General features: G+C 38.8%; 1 protein-coding gene across 1 annotated transcript in view; it reads left to right on the forward strand.

Annotated features, from left to right (window-relative positions):
• The window catches only part of CATSPERE (catsper channel auxiliary subunit epsilon), a 210,309-nt gene extending 193,806 nt beyond the window's left edge, over positions 1-16,503 (forward strand). Inside the window, exons 19-22 of the mRNA XM_035011039.1 lie at positions 3,692-3,778; positions 5,500-5,657; positions 9,815-9,868; positions 16,058-16,503. Coding sequence (XP_034866930.1) covers positions 3,692-3,778; positions 5,500-5,657; positions 9,815-9,868; positions 16,058-16,211 — 453 coding nt within the window. The 3' untranslated portion in view covers positions 16,212-16,503. The remainder of the gene's footprint in view (positions 1-3,691; positions 3,779-5,499; positions 5,658-9,814; positions 9,869-16,057) is intronic.
• Positions 16,504-17,309: the final 806 nt, after the last annotated feature.

Raw genomic sequence — 17,309 nt, forward strand, 5'->3', positions numbered from 1 at the left:
TTATGATTACATTTAAATTCAAACACTCTGGTCTCTGACCTCAACCCCCAATTCTCTAGCTCTGTTGGTGTTATTCCACTTTGCCTCTGCCCCTTGCTTTTCCTCACACTGTCTAGACATCCACCATATGGAGCCCTCTGCTCTCTCTCTCTCTCTGCCACCGTCTTGCCAATATGTGCAAGTCACCTTCCCCAGTGTTGTTCCTGTGCACCCTGTGGCAACTTTAAACATTAATCGTTCTACCTTATTCATGCCTCTGTCTGAGCTGCCAATCACTTCTAGAAAAAACAAATCAAAATTGCAATAACTGGAATTAGGAACTCAACTTTTGGGAGTGATGGCTGAAGACAGAATTGGTCAACTGGAAGAGGGGTCAGAAGGAAATGCCCAGAATTATGCATAGGGAGATAAGCTGATTGAAAATATAGACAAGAACATAATGGAGATTCACTGCCTAGATCTAAGGACTAGAGTCCTAAAAAGAGAGCAGAGAAAAAATAAAAATAAAATAAAAATAAAAAAAGCAGAGAGAGTGTTGGCCAGAAGCAATATTTTCCCAAAAAGCAAAAGACATCGAGGCACAGAAAAAGTAATCTGCATCTAGAAACACTACAATAAAAGTTCTAAAATGAAAAAGAGAAGAACCTTAAAGGTAGCCAAAGGAAAAAAGAAAAGTTACTCTCAAGAGAGTAGCTATAAGACTTAAGGCTGACTTCTCTATAGAAATAATGCAAACCAGAAAACTTTGTACAAAAATATCTTTTTTCTCCCCCCCTTTTTTAGAGGGGAAGGGCAGAGGGAGAGGGAGAGAGAGAGAATCGGAAGCAGTCTCAATGCCCAGCATGGAGCCCAACACAGGGCTCGATCTCACAACACTGAGATCATGATCTAAGCCAAAAGCAAGAGTCAGATGCTTAACCCACTGGGCCACCCTGAACAAAAATATCTTTACTGATATTACTGAAAGAAAATAAATTCCAAATCTAAAATTCTATATGCAATGAAAATAGCCCTTAAAAAATGAAAATGAACAACAGATAATGCTTTAAAAGACACATGCAATTAGAAGAGGAAAAATTTTAAAGTGAAAAGAAACAATGGGATAAAAAGGATTTAATACCAAAGGTGGGCAAAGAAGATCCAATAGATGGGTAAATGGACGTCCTGAAAAAGAAAACCAGAACAAAGGAACAAAACCAAAGGTAATCATTCAAGAAAACATGTCTACCCCACCCCAAGAAAAAAAGACTTGAAGTTTCAAATTGAAAGAGCATAGCATATACTCAAGAACATCAACTCAGAACAGCCAACCCAAGTGGCCATCTAGGCAAAAAAAGCAAGCAATTTACATATAAGGAAAATAAAATTAAATTATAATTTTTATAGCAATGCTTTATGCCAGGAAAAAATGGAGTAAAATATTTAAGATACTAAAGGAAAATAAACACGAGCCAAGGATTTTATATTCAGCAAAACTGATGACTCTAGAAAAGGCACAAACTGCTATTAACATGTAAAAAGCTCAGATGATATTGTTCCCATGAGCCCTTCCTGAGTAACTTACTAAATAATAAACCTTCAAACCACCAAAATCACTAAGGAGATATCAACATAAGAACTAGAGGAAAGCATAATGTAGTATAGAGTTACTTGCAAAACTGAAGCAAAGTGAGGGTTAAAGGGGAAAGAGGATAGTATACAATGGATGTATTCTCTGACAATATAGATACAATACAACTATAAAATATGCTAGGAGAATATGAGAGCATACACCAGGGGAAAAATATAACTTTTCAGTAATCACGATAGTGGTGGTAATACTTGTATTAGTTATTCTGATCTTGTGAAGTATGTAAAGTGAGATATTCTAATTCTTCACCAAGTGTTTTTGGCATAAAAGCAAGGAGATACATACGTAATATAGAAGAAGTTAGACAAAACATCCTGAATTTGAATAAGATTCAGTGTAAACTCATGAGGTATTGGAAACTCATGTGATCTGGATATAAGTATATAAATATATTGTTCAGAGAGAGAGAGATAAATTTTTCCTACACTGTCCATTAAAATCCCTAGAAACATAAATAATCAGTAGCAGTAAGTATCCTTAATACCCTGGAGGACCTGAGGAGGACCTTAAAAGAAAAAGGAATTATGAGCCAATCTCACCCATGACCACAAATACAAAGCACCTAACCAAAATGCTAACAAATCAAACTCAGCGGTATATTTAAAAATCACACATCCAAACAAGTTTTGTTTATTTCATAAATAGAGAGTGGGAATATCATTTGAAAATCAAAGAAATCCAGTATAGTAACAGAATAAAGAATAGGCATGGATTATTATAATAGTTGAAGTCATTCAATTAAAAAATTATTCATGCATAACATTATTTTTAAAATAAATCTTGGAGGGACACCTGTGTGGCTCAGTCAGTTAAGTGTCTGCCTTCGGCTTGGGTCACATTCCCAGGGTCCTGGGATCCAGCCCCGCATTGCACCAGGCTCCTTGCTCAGCGGGGAGCCCGTTTCTTCCTCTGCCTGCCACTCCCCCTGCTTGTGCTCACTCAAGCTCTCTTTCTCTCTGACAAATAAATAAAAATCTTTAAAATAAATAAAATAAAATAAAATAAATCTTGGAATTCTCAGGGTCATGAGTTTAAGCCCCACATTGGGTGTGAAGCCTACTTAAAAAAAAAAAAAAAGACTAACCCCCAAAATAAGTATATCGTAACTTCCTTAACCTAATAAAATGTAAGTACAAAAAACCAAACAAGAACAAAAACAAAAACCTTAGAAAACATCTTACTTAGTGGTGAAAATTTGGAAGCTTTCTCTCTGAAGTCAGGAGTAAAACAAGGGTGTCAGTTATCACCATTTCTATACAACATTGTTTCTGATCTCTGTAATAAGGCAAACAATAAAAAATAAAAATAAATTAAAAGTATAAGGATTGGGGCACCTGGGTGGCTCAGTCGTTAAGCGTCTGCCTTCTGCTCAGGTCATGATCCCAGGGTCCTGGGATTGAGCCATGCATCAGGCTCCCTGCTTGGTGGGAAGCCTGCTTCTCCCTCTCCCACTCCCCCTGCTTGTGTTCCCTCTCTCGCTGTGTCTCTCTCTCTCTGTCAAATAAATAAATAAAATCTTTAAAAAAGTATAAGGATTGGAAAGGAAGCAATTAGACTGTCATATTCACAAGTAACATGACTTCATGTGAAACACTTAAAATTAGTAAGTGAGTTTAAGAAGTTTTTTTCATACAAGGTTAATATACAAAGGTCAATTGTTCCCCCGTGTATCAGCAAACATTTAAATAATGAAAAGAATTAAATATATATTTTTCAATGGTATTAAATATATTAAATACTTATGAATAAATTTATATACAAACATGTGTGTACAATTTTTATTACATTTTTATTTTAACTCGTTAGTTAACATACAGTGTAATATTAGTCTCAGGTGTACGATACAGTGATTCAACACTTCCATACATCCCCTGGTGCTCATCATAAGTGCCCTCCTTAATCCCCATCATCTACCTAACCCATCCACCCCACCCACCTCCATTCTGGCAACCATCAGTTTGTCCTCTATAGTTAAGAGTCTGTTTCCAGGCTTGTCTCTCTTTTTCTTTTCCCCTTTGCTCACTTGTTTCTTAAATTCCTATATGTACAATTTTTTGACAGAGTGGTTGTTTAAATGAAGCCCAGACGTGGAAGTCAATGACTAAGCTTAACCAGCACCTCCCACTAGAAGAAGCCTGGGGACCTGAAGTAAGGAAAATATTACCTACCAGATTTTATTTATAATAACTAATTTGGCATTTCAGTATTAACAAAAGTTTGATGAAAACATTTTGGATTTAAATTTGTTTTTGCAAATCAAATCCAACTTTTCTATTGGATTAATATTGTGATTTCAGAAATGCATCACCTTAATTTCTATTTGATCTTCCATTGTTCCTGTGTTACTAACAATTTTGTTTTAATTTTTTCTGCTGAAAATCTGTAGATATATTAAATATCTGACAAACATGTTGAAGTATTGAGAGTGAGTTTTTTGGGGTTTTTTTTTTTTAAGATTTTATTTATTTATTTGACAGAGAGCAAGCACAGGCAGGGGGAATGGCAGAGAGAGAGGGAGAAGCAGGCTCCCCACTGAGCAGGGAGCCCTACGGGGGGGCTCATACCCAGGACCAAAGGCCAAAGGCAGACACCCAACTGACTAAGCCACCCAGGCACCCTGAGAATGAGTCTTTCTAAAGAACACCTGAACTTTCAATTCTTGTACAACTGAAAGATCATGGGGCGCCTGGGTGGCTCAGTAGGTTAAGCGTCTGCCTTCGGCTCAGGTCATGATCCCAGGGTCCTGGGATGGAGCCCTGCATCGGGCTTCCTGCTCGGTGGAGAGTCAGCTTCTCCCTCTCCCTCTGCCCCGCCCCCTGGCTCATGCTCTCTCTCTCTCTCTCTCTCTCTCTCGCTCTTGCTCTATCTCAAATAAATAAAATCTTAAAAAAAGAAAAAACAACTGAAAGATCATTTCTGAATGCCAACTATCAATCCTATACTGCTTTCAATTTTTTCAATCAACCTTTCTTGAATTGAAATTAATTTCTGTTATGGAGAATAAAATCATATCTCATAAATAAAAGTGACCTATATGGTACCTGAGCCCATAAAATCTAACCCCTACAATAGGATTGTTACTTTGCTTCTACATCAGAATCTGTGCATGTCAAGACAGAGATATATACAAGGGGCGCCTGGGTGGCTCAGTTGTTAAGCGTCTGCCTTCGGCTCAGGTCATGATCCCAGGGTCCTGGGATCAAGCCCCGCATCGGGCTCCCTGCTCCGCGGGAAGCCTGCTTCTCCCTCTCCCACTCCCCCTGCCTGTGTTCCCTCTCTTGCTGTCTCTCTCTGTCAAATAAATAAAATCTTTAAAAAAAAAAAAAAAGACAGAGATATATACAAATAATTGTATTATCCTCTGTAGTCCCATCTCAAAACATCCCACTTTCCAGCCACAATGTCCTATTCTTCCAGCAACATAACCCTAGAACCTTTACTCTAACAATCCTTCAACCTCAAAATGACCTAACCACCCTCACCCTGCCCCTAGGTTCTCTTCTTGCTCTTTATGCTGCTTAAATTCCATGGTCAATAATTATAACACTCAATTAATGTGTACCTTCAATTCCTTCCTCCCTCTCACTTTTTCAGACTTGTGTAGCTAAATCACAACCCTAGTTAAATCCCAGCTATCTGCCTTGACAGCTGACTGTGGTCAAAGGAATACATACCCATGCTGATTTATTTCACCTTAATTTCATGATTAAAACAGTCCTGTAATACTGCCCAACAAACATAAGTCTATTTCTCCAGTTCATTCCCTTTTCCTCTCTAGCTACTGCAAACTTTCTCCTCTCCTCTACAATCTCCAACACCTCTTCCCCTAGAGAAGGACCTTAAGGTTTTTGTCTTTGTTTCCTATTCAGAACTATAAGCACTGTTTCTCTTATGCTATTGGAAAACCAGGAGATTTAAATCAACCATATGAGATAATCAACAAGTCTAACTATAACCATTTAATTTGGCCTGAGGACCATTCTGGAATGTATGTGTTTCGTGTGAAGATCCTGGATCCAAACTATAGGTGAATATAAATGTTTTATTATAATCGTTTTAGCATTTGTTTAAAGGGATAATGATGAGCTTGAATACAATTTCTACTTTACAATGTCCAATAAATGAATTACACTAAAACATGGCAACATCACATAAGGCATGAGGGAAGACCATAGCTAGTAGGAAAAATAAAAATGCCATAGAGTCTGGGGTCACCACTACTAGAAGAGTTTCACGAAACAATAACTCAAAAAAATATGTGTACCCTCATGTTGATCATAGCATTATTTACAATAGCCAAGACATGGAAGCAACCTAAGTGTCCATTAATGAGTGAGTGATAAAGAGAATGTGGTATATATAAGTATACAATGAAGCATTATTCAGCCATAAAAAAAAAGAAGGAAATCCTCTACCTCAAGAAAGAAGAAAAATCTCAAATAAACAACTCAACTTTACACCTCATAGAACTAGAAAAAGAACAAAGCCCAGAGTTAGTAAAAGGAAGGAAATAACAAAGATCAGAGAGGAAATAAATCAAATAGAGACTAAAAAGACAATAGGAAAGATCAAGAAAATTAAGAGTTGGTTTTTAAAAAGATAAATAAAATAGACAAAATTTTAGCTAACCTCAATAAGAAAAAAAGAGAGAGTATTCAAATAAAATCAGAAATGAAAGAGAAGTTACAACTGATACCAAAGGAATATGTAGGATCATAAGAGACTACTATGAATAATTATACACCAACAAATTAAACAACCTAAAAAAAAAGGGTAAATTCTTAGAAACATAAAACCCGCCAAGACTGAATCATGAAAAAATGGAAAATCGGATCAGACTGATAACTAGTAAGGAGAGTGAATCAGTAAGAAAAAAACATCTCAACTAACAAAAATCCAAGACCAGATGGCTTCATTGGTAAATTCTACCAAACATTTAAAGAATAATATCTATCCTTCTCAAACTCTCCCGAAAAATGTAAGAGGAAGGAATATTTATAAACTAATTCTATGAGGCCAACATTACTAATACCAAAGCCGGACAAGGATAACACAAGAAAAGAAAATTACAGGTCAATATCCTTGATGAATATAGATACAAAAATCCTCAATGAAATATTAGCAAACTGAATTCAACAATACATTAAAAAGGATCATATAATATGATCAAGTGGGATTTATTCCAGGGATGCAAGGATGATTTGACATCTGCAAATTAATCAGTGTGATATGCCACATTAACAAAATGAAGGATAAAATCATATGATCATCTCAGTAGATGCAGAAAAGCATTTGACAAAATTCAACATTGATTTATTATAAAAATTCTCAACAAAGTGGGTGTAGAGGGAACATACCTCAACATAATAAAGGCCATATAGGACAAGCCCACAGCTAACATCATACTCAGTGGTGAAAAGCTGAAAGCCTTTCCTCTAAGATCGAGAAACAAAGATGCCCGCTTTTATTTTTATTCCCATATAGAGTTGGAAGTCCTATCCAGAGCAATTAAGCAAGAAAAAGAAACAAAAGGCATACGAATCAGAAAGGAAGAAGCAAAATTTTCACTATTTGCAGATGACATGGTATTATATTTGGAAAACCCTAAAGACTCCACCATAAAACTGTTAGAACTAATAAACAAATTCAGTAATTGTTGCAGGATACAAAATCAATATATAAAAATCAGTTGTGTTTCTATATTCTAATAAGGAACTATCAGGCAAAGAAATTAAGAAGCCAATCTCATTTACCCATGCATCAAAAAGAATAAATTTAACCAAGAAGTGAAAGACCTAGACCCTGAAAATTATAAGACAATGATGAAAGAAATTATAGAAGATACCAATGAATGGAAAGGTATTCCATGCTCATGGTTTGGAAGAACAAATATTGTTAAAATGTCCATACTACCCAAAGCAATCTACAGATTTAATGTAATCTCTATCAAAATTCCAATGGCACTCTTCACAGAACTAGAACAATCCTAAAATTTGTATGGAATGACAAAAAAAAAAAAAAAGAAAAGAAAAAAAAACAAATAGCCAAAGCCATCTTGAGAAAGAAGAACAAAACGAGAGGCATCACACTCCCTGATTTCAAATTATACTACAAAGCTATAGTAATCAAAACAGTATGATACCAGCATTTAAAAACAGATACATACATCAATGGAACAGAATAGAGAGGACAAAAATAAACCCAGGCATAGGTAGTCAATTAATTTATTACAAAGGAGCCAAGAATATATGGTGGGGTAAGGACCATCTCTTGAATAAGTGGTGTTGGGAAAACTGGACAGCCACATGCAAAAAAATGAAACTAGACCACACACAAAAATTAACTCAAAATGGATTAAAGACTTAAATGTAAGACCCTATGCCATAAAGCTCCTGGAAGAAAACATAGATAGTAAGCTCCTTGATTTCAGTTTTGGCCATGATTTTTTGGACTTGATACCAAAAGCAAAGGCAGCAAGAGTGAAAATAAACAAGTGGGACTACATCTCACTAAAAACCTTCTGCACAGCAAAGGACACCATCAACAAAATGAAAAGTCAACCTGTGGAAATCACACATCCAATAGGGGGTTAATATACAAAATATACAAAGAATTCATACAATGCAATACAGAAACAAACAATCCAATTAAAAAATAGACTGAAGATCTGAATAGATATTTTTTCATGACATACAGATGGCCTACAGGTATATGAAATGGTACTCAACATCACTAATAATCAGGGAAATGCGAATCAAAAGCTCAGCGAGATATCACCTCACACCTGTTAGAATGGCTAGTCTCAAAAAGACAGGAGATGACAAGTGTTGGCAAGGATGTGGAAAAAAGGGGATCCTGTGCATTCTTGGTGGGAATGAAAATTAGGACAGCCACTATGGAAAACACTATGGAGTTTCCTCAAAAAGCTAAAAACAGACTACCATATGATCCAACAATTCCTCCCCTAAGTATTTTTCCAAAGAAAATGAAAACCCTAATCTGAAAAGATGCACCCTCATGCTCATTGCAGCATTATTTACAGTAGCCAAGACATGGAAACAATGCATGTGTCCATCAATGAATGAATGGGTAAAGAAGATATGATAGAAGATAGATAGATAGATAGATAGATAGATAGATAGATAGATAGAGATAGATAAAGATATATATCTATATATAATGGAATATTATTCAGCCATAAAAAAGAAGGAAATCTTGCCATTTGCTACAACATGGATGGACCTTGAAAACATTATTCTAGAGTCTACTTTGGTTTGAATCCTACTTTTGCCACTGGTAGATATGTCATCTTAAGCGAATTGCTTAGTCTCTGAGCTTATTTCTTTGTTTGTAAAATGAGTCTATAACACCTATCTTATAGTATTCTGAGGATTAAATGACAGTACCTGGGTAAAAATCCCTAATTTTGTTCAATCAAGTTAAGTTCCTTTCATCTCTTTTCTCCCAAAAGAAGATAGGTGAAATGCTATCATTAATGTTTATTTAGCTCTGTCTTGTCTCATTCCAAGCAATCTGATAAATCACAAGAGATACTCAGTAACTTTAGAAATAATAACATAGTGCCCTATGTCAAGTTCTGAAGATTCTTAGCTTCCTGAGCCAGCCTACATCAAGTGTACGTCACAGGCTCTTCGATCAGAAAAACCTGAATTCAAATCCCAGCTCTGCTACAGACAACTGCAAACTTTTGCAAGTAGCTTAACCTACCTGAGCCTCTGTTTCTTCATCCAAAAGAAAGTGTTGCTATGAGGATTAGGCAGATAATTCATGTAGGACATTAGATACACTGTCTGGTACGCAGCAAATGCTCAGTTAGTATTCACTTTCAACAAGTACTACGTGCTCAGTAAAACATGATTATTATTATTAACATTATTCTTGCTGTTGCCTTGGGACCCACCATCAAAAACGACATCAAGATGTTAGGAGGGCAGTGAGGTTGCACTGACAAGCTCGGAGAAATCGTGCTGCAAGCAGCCCAAGTCACACGTATGGAAGAATCACCACAGCTGTGATGTAAATGCATCTCTTCTCTCCATTATTGAGAAAGTGACACCTTCATTAAGATTATCTATGATTTGATCATTACCATAAAGATTTGGAGGGAGGCTTTTAATATATTGCACTTAATTTAATCGTTAATATTATTTGTCTCATTTGCAGTTTCTGTAACCTAACAGCTATATTTGCAATAGAGACCTTTGGAATGATTCCCAGGTAATGCCTGTTGCCTAATTAGGCTTTAGGGAGGGGAGTCGTAAAAGACAGGGGTGTCAGCCAAAACAGGAAAAGCACCTCTCCCCCATTTCGCTGGGACCCTACTACTTCTGCCCTATATGTGACATCCTCAAATTGTATGTATCAGTTATCCCAGGGATACAGCGGGAAGGAATTTCTGAGAATTGTTGCTGCAGCTGGGGTCCCATTTTGTCTCATCCCCTCAGCGGCCACTGTCTTCCCATCAAACACGTCTTTGAACCCCACCTGAAGGGCAGAGCCTAGGCTGCCGCAGGGGGCCTGGGAGGAGACAGTGGCTGCTTGAGTCCGCCCTCAACCACTGGCCATCATTCTGATTCATCCAGAGACAGGTAGGAAAGGCAAGTTCCTGGACTCCAGTCTCCTTGGAGAGCAAAGTCTTAATGCTAACACTGGGATCGCAAATGACTTTGCTTCTTTGTCCTGGGCCTGGTTTTTTGTTTTTGCTCTTTTGTAAAATGTTAAACAAAAATGGAAGACAAACAATGAAGTTACTCATGGCCCACTTTAAATATCACTGACTCCTTGATGTTTTGTGCCAATGGAAGATTAACAGTGTGAATAACCTACAAATGAGATAAGCCATGCGTTATTTCTAAGTGACTTTGGGAAACATCTGTGGCCTTTGGCAGTGACTTTTAGATTGCCATGTTTGGTTTAGATGAATATTAAGAACATACGTGCACACTGTCAGAAGGGGGCATTGGTGAATTAGAGAGGAGAGACGACAGTGAAGGAGGATTTCACCTATTTGCCCCAGCTCACCTCCCAGGAGCTGGATTCCAGCAGCCAGGGGATATGGTGCAGCTTAGGGGTTGTCCCTAGGTTAGTGACTGCAGCTTAGTCTCTGTTACACCTGAGCCCCCAAAGTGGGTGCAGAGGCAGAGTGGGGGTTAGCTGGTGGTAACCATTTTCCTAGTGAGAAAGCCCTTTTCATGAGTAAACATCGGCTGAAGATCAGGCTATAGGAGGCCAAGATCTTGGTGCTTCCTTCTGGAGTACTCACCCACTTTCCCATATTTTCCAGTGTGTCCTTTGGAGTTGTTACCTATTAACCAGCAAACTCACTTAAATCCTCAATCGTCCTCTGAGCTCCCGCTCTATGTCCCTCCATCCCCCAAGGACACTGCTTCACCTTCAGCCTTCTAGAGTGATGGCTATTTACTTTCCAATGACCCCCAGGTGCCTCAGAGTGCCATTACCACTTCCAGGCCATTATTTATCCTGGGTCTTCTAAAACAAAACAAAAAAAACCCTTTTTTAAACACACACCCTTTTTTCCTTACATTTCAAAGTGTACTACTTCAATAACACTTGCTAGTACTCCCTACCCCTCTGGGATTTGCGCCCCCCCCCCAATCTGGCAAGCCCCCAACTACCTACTTTTTGATTACACCTGAGCAGCCAAGGATTGGTAAAGAAAGTTACACAAATGGCAGACTAATCACCAACTTCATACAGGTCACCAGCACTCTCTGAGAATCTTAGTATCTTTCTCTGGTCAACCAATATCTTCACTCTCCGTAACTACTTCAGACCTTATCAAATCAGCTTCCTCCTTGGACCATCTTTCCTTAATGAACATCAGATGAGCTTGTTTCCACCATTACAAAGAACTTAGAAGCCCGCAGGAAGGAACGCTCCTGATTCCTGATTCCAAACACACCTACCAACACCTATGTTCATTCTCTCCTTTTTCCATCCTGTTACAATTAAAGACATTTTATTCCTCCTCCTTAAATATAATTCTTCCACAGGTGCTTTGAACCCTCTTTCCACTTTCTAAGGAAACTTCCAAATGAATTATTTCTTCTCTCTTTTATATATTCAACTTTCTCCCTCAACTAGATCCTCCCTATAGGCTTTTAATCACCCCCCAAGTTTTTAATTTAAATATATATAAAACCCCAACCTCCTATCCCCCTCCAGCTGCCATTCTCTCCCCCCAACTTTGTGAGACAAACTTCTCAAAAGGCTTGTCTACATAGTCTCCTTTTCTCTATATTCTATCCCTGTTTCTCTAACCCACCCAATCTGTTTTCTGTCTTATTACTCCACCAATTACCCCTCTGCATTGGTTTCTGAATTAGATAAAACAGCTACCTTTCCCAGTCTTGAAGGACTGGCCTCAGATCAGAGATGAACCTTATTCTTCAGCCTGGCCCTAGCTGTTTGTGGTCTCTCAAACCTTTGATTGTCCAAGATGCCTTCTTAGTTCCCAGGACCTTGGTGTCCCAAAGAAGAGGATCTCAATCAGCACCTAGATGCAGGCTGATTGGAAGCTGGACCCTCAGGCAGCAGGTTTTTTAAAGTATGCAAATAGACCTCTTTCGGTGAAAGACTAGGAGATGGGTGTTTCTGTCTACTTCGTCTGCACCAAGTCCTGGGTTAATAGCCAGTTAAACTGAGTTTGTTTGTTACAGTCCTGTACTACTAGTGAATGTAGTAAGCTCTGTGGGCCACCAGAGCCAGACTATAAAAGGTGTGTCCCCTGGACAACAGCCATAGCAGCTGGGGCACAAGACATGTGCACAAGCTTCTTTCAGAGAGATACCATTGACCTAGGGAGAAGCAGAGGGAGAATTTAAGATGGCACTGGCCACGCTCCCCAGAGTCTCTGGAGAGGATTGCAGTCAGGCCCATGATTTGTGTTAAATCGGGAGCCTAAACCTTAGGTTGCAGCTTTTAAGATAAGCAAATGGGCCTCTTTCATGGAAAGGCTGGGAGATGGGCATTTGAGTCTGCTGTCTCTGTACTGGGGGGTGGGGGGTGGGGGTGCTTAGTCACTGCAAGTCCTCGGGACCCCTTTGTTTGCTATCACCCCGTGGGTCTCATCCATGGGTCTCATAGACACAAGTCCAGGTGGCTTTCAGAGCTAAGTGTTTGGGGACCTGTCCCTCAGGTGGAACTTTCATAAGTTGGGACTTGACATTGGGTCCAAACTCTTTACTCCAGGGAGAAGCTGGAAGTCAAGAGTGCCCTCCTGGTTGTATGTTGCTGCACTGGGTGTGGGGTTTATGGTAAGCCTGTGTCCCAGTCTCTTCTACCCATTTTGATGTGGGTAGATTTTTTCTCATTCACCCAAAGTGTAGATGTTGCTCAGCTAGTGTCTGGATTTTTTTGGAAGGAACTGTTCCTTAGGTAGCTGTGGCATGAGTGTGACTATGGAAGGAGGTGAGTTCAGAAGCCTCCTATGTCACCATCTTAAACTGGAACTGGCCTACACCGAACCTGATAGATATTTGCCAGTCCTCATCTCATTTTATGTTTCATCAGTGTTGACTTTCCCTTTGACCACCGTATTGCTTTACGGGTTTTCCTAAACTTCTATAGCCACTCTTTCTCAAAGTAGAGAGCCCTGACCTCCTTTACAAGCCAGTAAATGTTTATTTCCCTCAGGGCTCAGCCCTGGTCTTGTGAGCTTCTCACTTTGGCAAGCTCATCCATACTCATGGCTTCAGTAAGCATCTATATACACATGACTTCCAAATCATATCTCTGGCCCATCCAGAGCTATACATCCCGCCATCTATTAACCTCTTTTCTCAAAAAACTGGTCAAACTGGACATGCCCCAAAATGATCTCGTGATCTTATCACCCACTTCCTTGACCCATTATTTGTCCCACTCTAAGAAGGATCCACCAGGGTAATTGTATACAGGTGTCATTGCACAGCTCCAAGAGAATCCATTCACAGGGGTTATAATATGAACAGTGCCTTCTGGAGATGAACAGTGTGGCAACCCTGTTTTCCAGAGTTCCTTCTCTCAGGAAAGAGCACACTGAACTGTACAAGCCAAATACCTATGAGTCAAAAATGAAAACAAGAAAACCCCCCCAAAAAAACAAAAAACCTAGGGTTGTGTTCATTTCTCTGTTTCCCCCAGCTCATCCAGATAGTCACTGGCTCCCATTCATTTAAACTCCTGAATTGCCCTTGAATGGATCCACTTCTTACCAACCCCACCACCAGCACTCCAATCCAAGCTACCATTGTCTCAGATGGGAACTACCACAATAGACATCTGACAGATTTCTCCTCATTCATTTCTATTTTCTTCTGGTTCATTTTCTTCACTGGAGCCAAAGTGATCTTCTCAAATGCTAATTTTATAACTTGAAAGCTTTAAGTTTCTTTCCTCAGAATGATAACTCCTCAACATGGCCTACAAGACCTTCCATGATCAGGCCGCCACCTACTTCTCTAATCTTGTCTTGCATTATGTTCCCCTCATCATCTCTGCTCTAGACCCACCAACCTTTCAGTCCCCAACCTTCTCCATACTCTGTCCCATAGCAGGACCTTTGCACATTCTATTTCTTCTATCTGGCAACTCTTCCTTCCCCTCTTTTTTTTTTTTTTAAGATTTTACTTATTTATTTGACAGAGAGAGACTAAGAAAGAGCACAAGCAGGGGAAAGAGCAGACAGAGGGAGAGGGACTCGATCCCAGGACCCTGGGATCATGACCTGACCCAAAGGCAGACGCTTAACCAACTGAGCCACCCAGGCGCCCTCCTTCCCCTCTTTATCTACTTAACTTCACCAACTTCATTTCCATTTAATTCTTCAAATTTTAGGATAATTATCTTTTCCCCTCATGGAGGCATATCTTGACCCTATCACCAGGCTAAATCCTGCTATAGTAAACTTTCATTGCATTGTATATCTCTCCTACTTAGTTCTTATCGCAAGTGCAATTTTAGATTTCTTTTCTCATCATTGATTAACAATTATGTCTCCACTAAAATGTAAATTCTCTAAGGAGATGGGGACCATGTCTGTTATTACTTATCATTGTTTTTCCAGGCACTACCACAATACCTGGCTCATATCAGATGATTTGTCAAGTTAGTTAATTAACTTCCAAGAAGGAAACCATTCACTGGAGCCAGATTAAGCTTGTATCCACATAGGAGGAAGGTCAGAGTAAGAGGACTAGGACCTGGGGAAACCGTAACACTGCAAATAAATAATTATGGCCTAAAAAGGAACCAAAAACTAAAGTGAGATACCAGGACACCAAACAGAAAGTAGCACAGCATTTGGCTCAAGCAGTAAATCTGCTCTGGTGGGAGGCACTCATGCAGAGTCTCAGGTGAAAGGGCAGATGTCTGGCACCCAGCTAAAAGTAGGATCTAATAAGTGGTGTACACACATGTGCACACACACACACATGTGCACGTGCACACACACACACCTGGTTGACCCTCCAGTACCTCCAATTCAATATGCCCAAAAGTAAACGAACTGTATTTACATGCCCTCACTAAAGTGCTCTTCCCTCTGAATTTCCTCTATCAGTGAATGGTGATAGCATCCTCATAGTCACCTCATTCCAAAACTTGGATGACATCCTTTACCCTCAAACCCCACATCTCAACAATCACCAAGATCAATCCAGTCTAACTTCCAAATCTGTCTTAGATCTGCTTCTCTCCACTTACTCAGCCACTAATTTAATTAAGACCCTCATCATACTTGCATTATTAAAAAACCTCAAAACTAGGGTTTCTTCCTCCACACTCATATTTCCCATTCATCCATTCTTCACCCTACAATCAGAATCATCCTTCCAAAACCCACACCCTGGAACTTAATAAAAGCTGTCTCTCTCACCTCTAACCACTGATCATTCCTCATCGCTACCACTCTGCCTACCACCTGAGCTCTAATCATACTGAACTAGTTTTAGTTCCAGAATGTCTGGGGTGATCTTAAGGTTTTCCCATGCCTCCACAACTTTGCATAGGCATCTCTCTTAGCCTAAAACTCCATGCCCACCTGTTTCTTCCTCTACTTCCAGGCATTTTTATCTGGCGAACCCATTCTAAGGCTCCGAGTCCCACTCCTATCCAGCTAATTCCGCTACTCAATTCAAAGGTCCCCTCCACTGGGAGGCCTTCTTGTATGTCTGGCCCCCATGAATTTTATATTTCTTTCTCTCATTCTATTGATCACACTGTCTATTCTCTTCCCTAGTCAACCTCTAACACTAAGAGGCAAACATCCTGAGGGTAGATAAGATGCCTTATTAATCTTTTTTTCTGTCAGTGGCATAGGAATTAGTCATTCAAACATTGTTTGACTAAATAAATTAACAACGAAAGTGAATGATGACTTCTAATGACTTTTTTTTCTTATTTCAGTCCAAGTGGCTACCTGGTTGCTGCCTTCCTATTTGTCCTGATGCTACTGTTCTTCAGTATTCTAGTTTTGAGCTATTTCCATTATATGAGGATTTATAAACAATATCTTTATGAACCAATTAACAGATATGATAGAAAACAAAAGAATAATTAGGAAAAATGAAAGTTTCTTTAGTATTGAGATATATATATGTAGAGAGTGTATATATATATACTTACAAGTGTGTGTGTGACCAAGAAATACTAAGGATAAGCACATAGTATGTATCAACAAATTCAAGCTCTAAAAATGTTCTTAAATTACCCAAGACAAATATTCTCATATCTATTGTGTGTTATAAAATTAATTTTAAGATATTTGCCCTTACCTTAAGGTACTCTATATACTCTTATATGGCTTCTTTAAAAATTAAAATAAAAGAAAACTAAATTTGCCTATTAGTATCATTCTTAAGAATGAAAGTAAATTTTTGAAAGTGTATAAATATGTCAAATATTTTTTTAGCATGGGGGAGGGGCAAAGGGAGAAGGACGGGGAGGAAGCAGACTCCTCACTGAGTGCAGAGCCTAACTGAGAGTGGAGACTAACTCAGGGCTAAATCTCACGACCTGTTCGTGCCCTGAGCCGAAATCAAGAGTTGGACACTTAACCGAATGAGCCACGCAGGCGCCCCTCAAATATTATTTTGCATGAAATTTTTCATATGAAATCTTATATAGCTGTAGTTAATTTATGTATAAAAGGCTTAATGTGTCCTAAAAAAAATCTGTCTTAAATGTATTTCAGAAGTTCTTCCAGTGGTAGATTCACACATGAAACGTACAACTTATTATATTGAAAATGAGAAGCTGATGCTCTAAACTTTGAAGTTTTAGAATATGATTTCCATGTTCAACATAAGCTTCTTAATTTATCTAAATGTTACCACAGCTTTCAAACAATTAGTATTTGTAACAGTCAGAGTTCAACTAGAGAAGCAGAACTTGTGAGAGGTGTGTGTGCATATGTGTGTGTGTGTGTGTGTGTAAAGAGATTTATTTAAAAGAACCGGCTTATGTGATTGCGGAGGCTAGCTAAACAAGTCTGAAATCTATAGCACAAACATCAAGAACAGAAGATCACAAAAAATAGAAGAGCAATATGGAACTCCATGGGCACAGATCAAAGCGTTGTCCATAATTAGAATTTCTTATTTTACTGAAATCAAGAGCAAGACAGGGATACCTGCTATTCATTACTCTTTTGAAGGTT

This window comes from Mirounga leonina, unplaced genomic scaffold, assembly GCF_011800145.1.
Source record: "Mirounga leonina isolate KUSES-001 unplaced genomic scaffold, KU_Mleo_1.0 Mir_154, whole genome shotgun sequence".
Classification (NCBI taxonomy): domain Eukaryota; kingdom Metazoa; phylum Chordata; class Mammalia; order Carnivora; family Phocidae; genus Mirounga; species Mirounga leonina.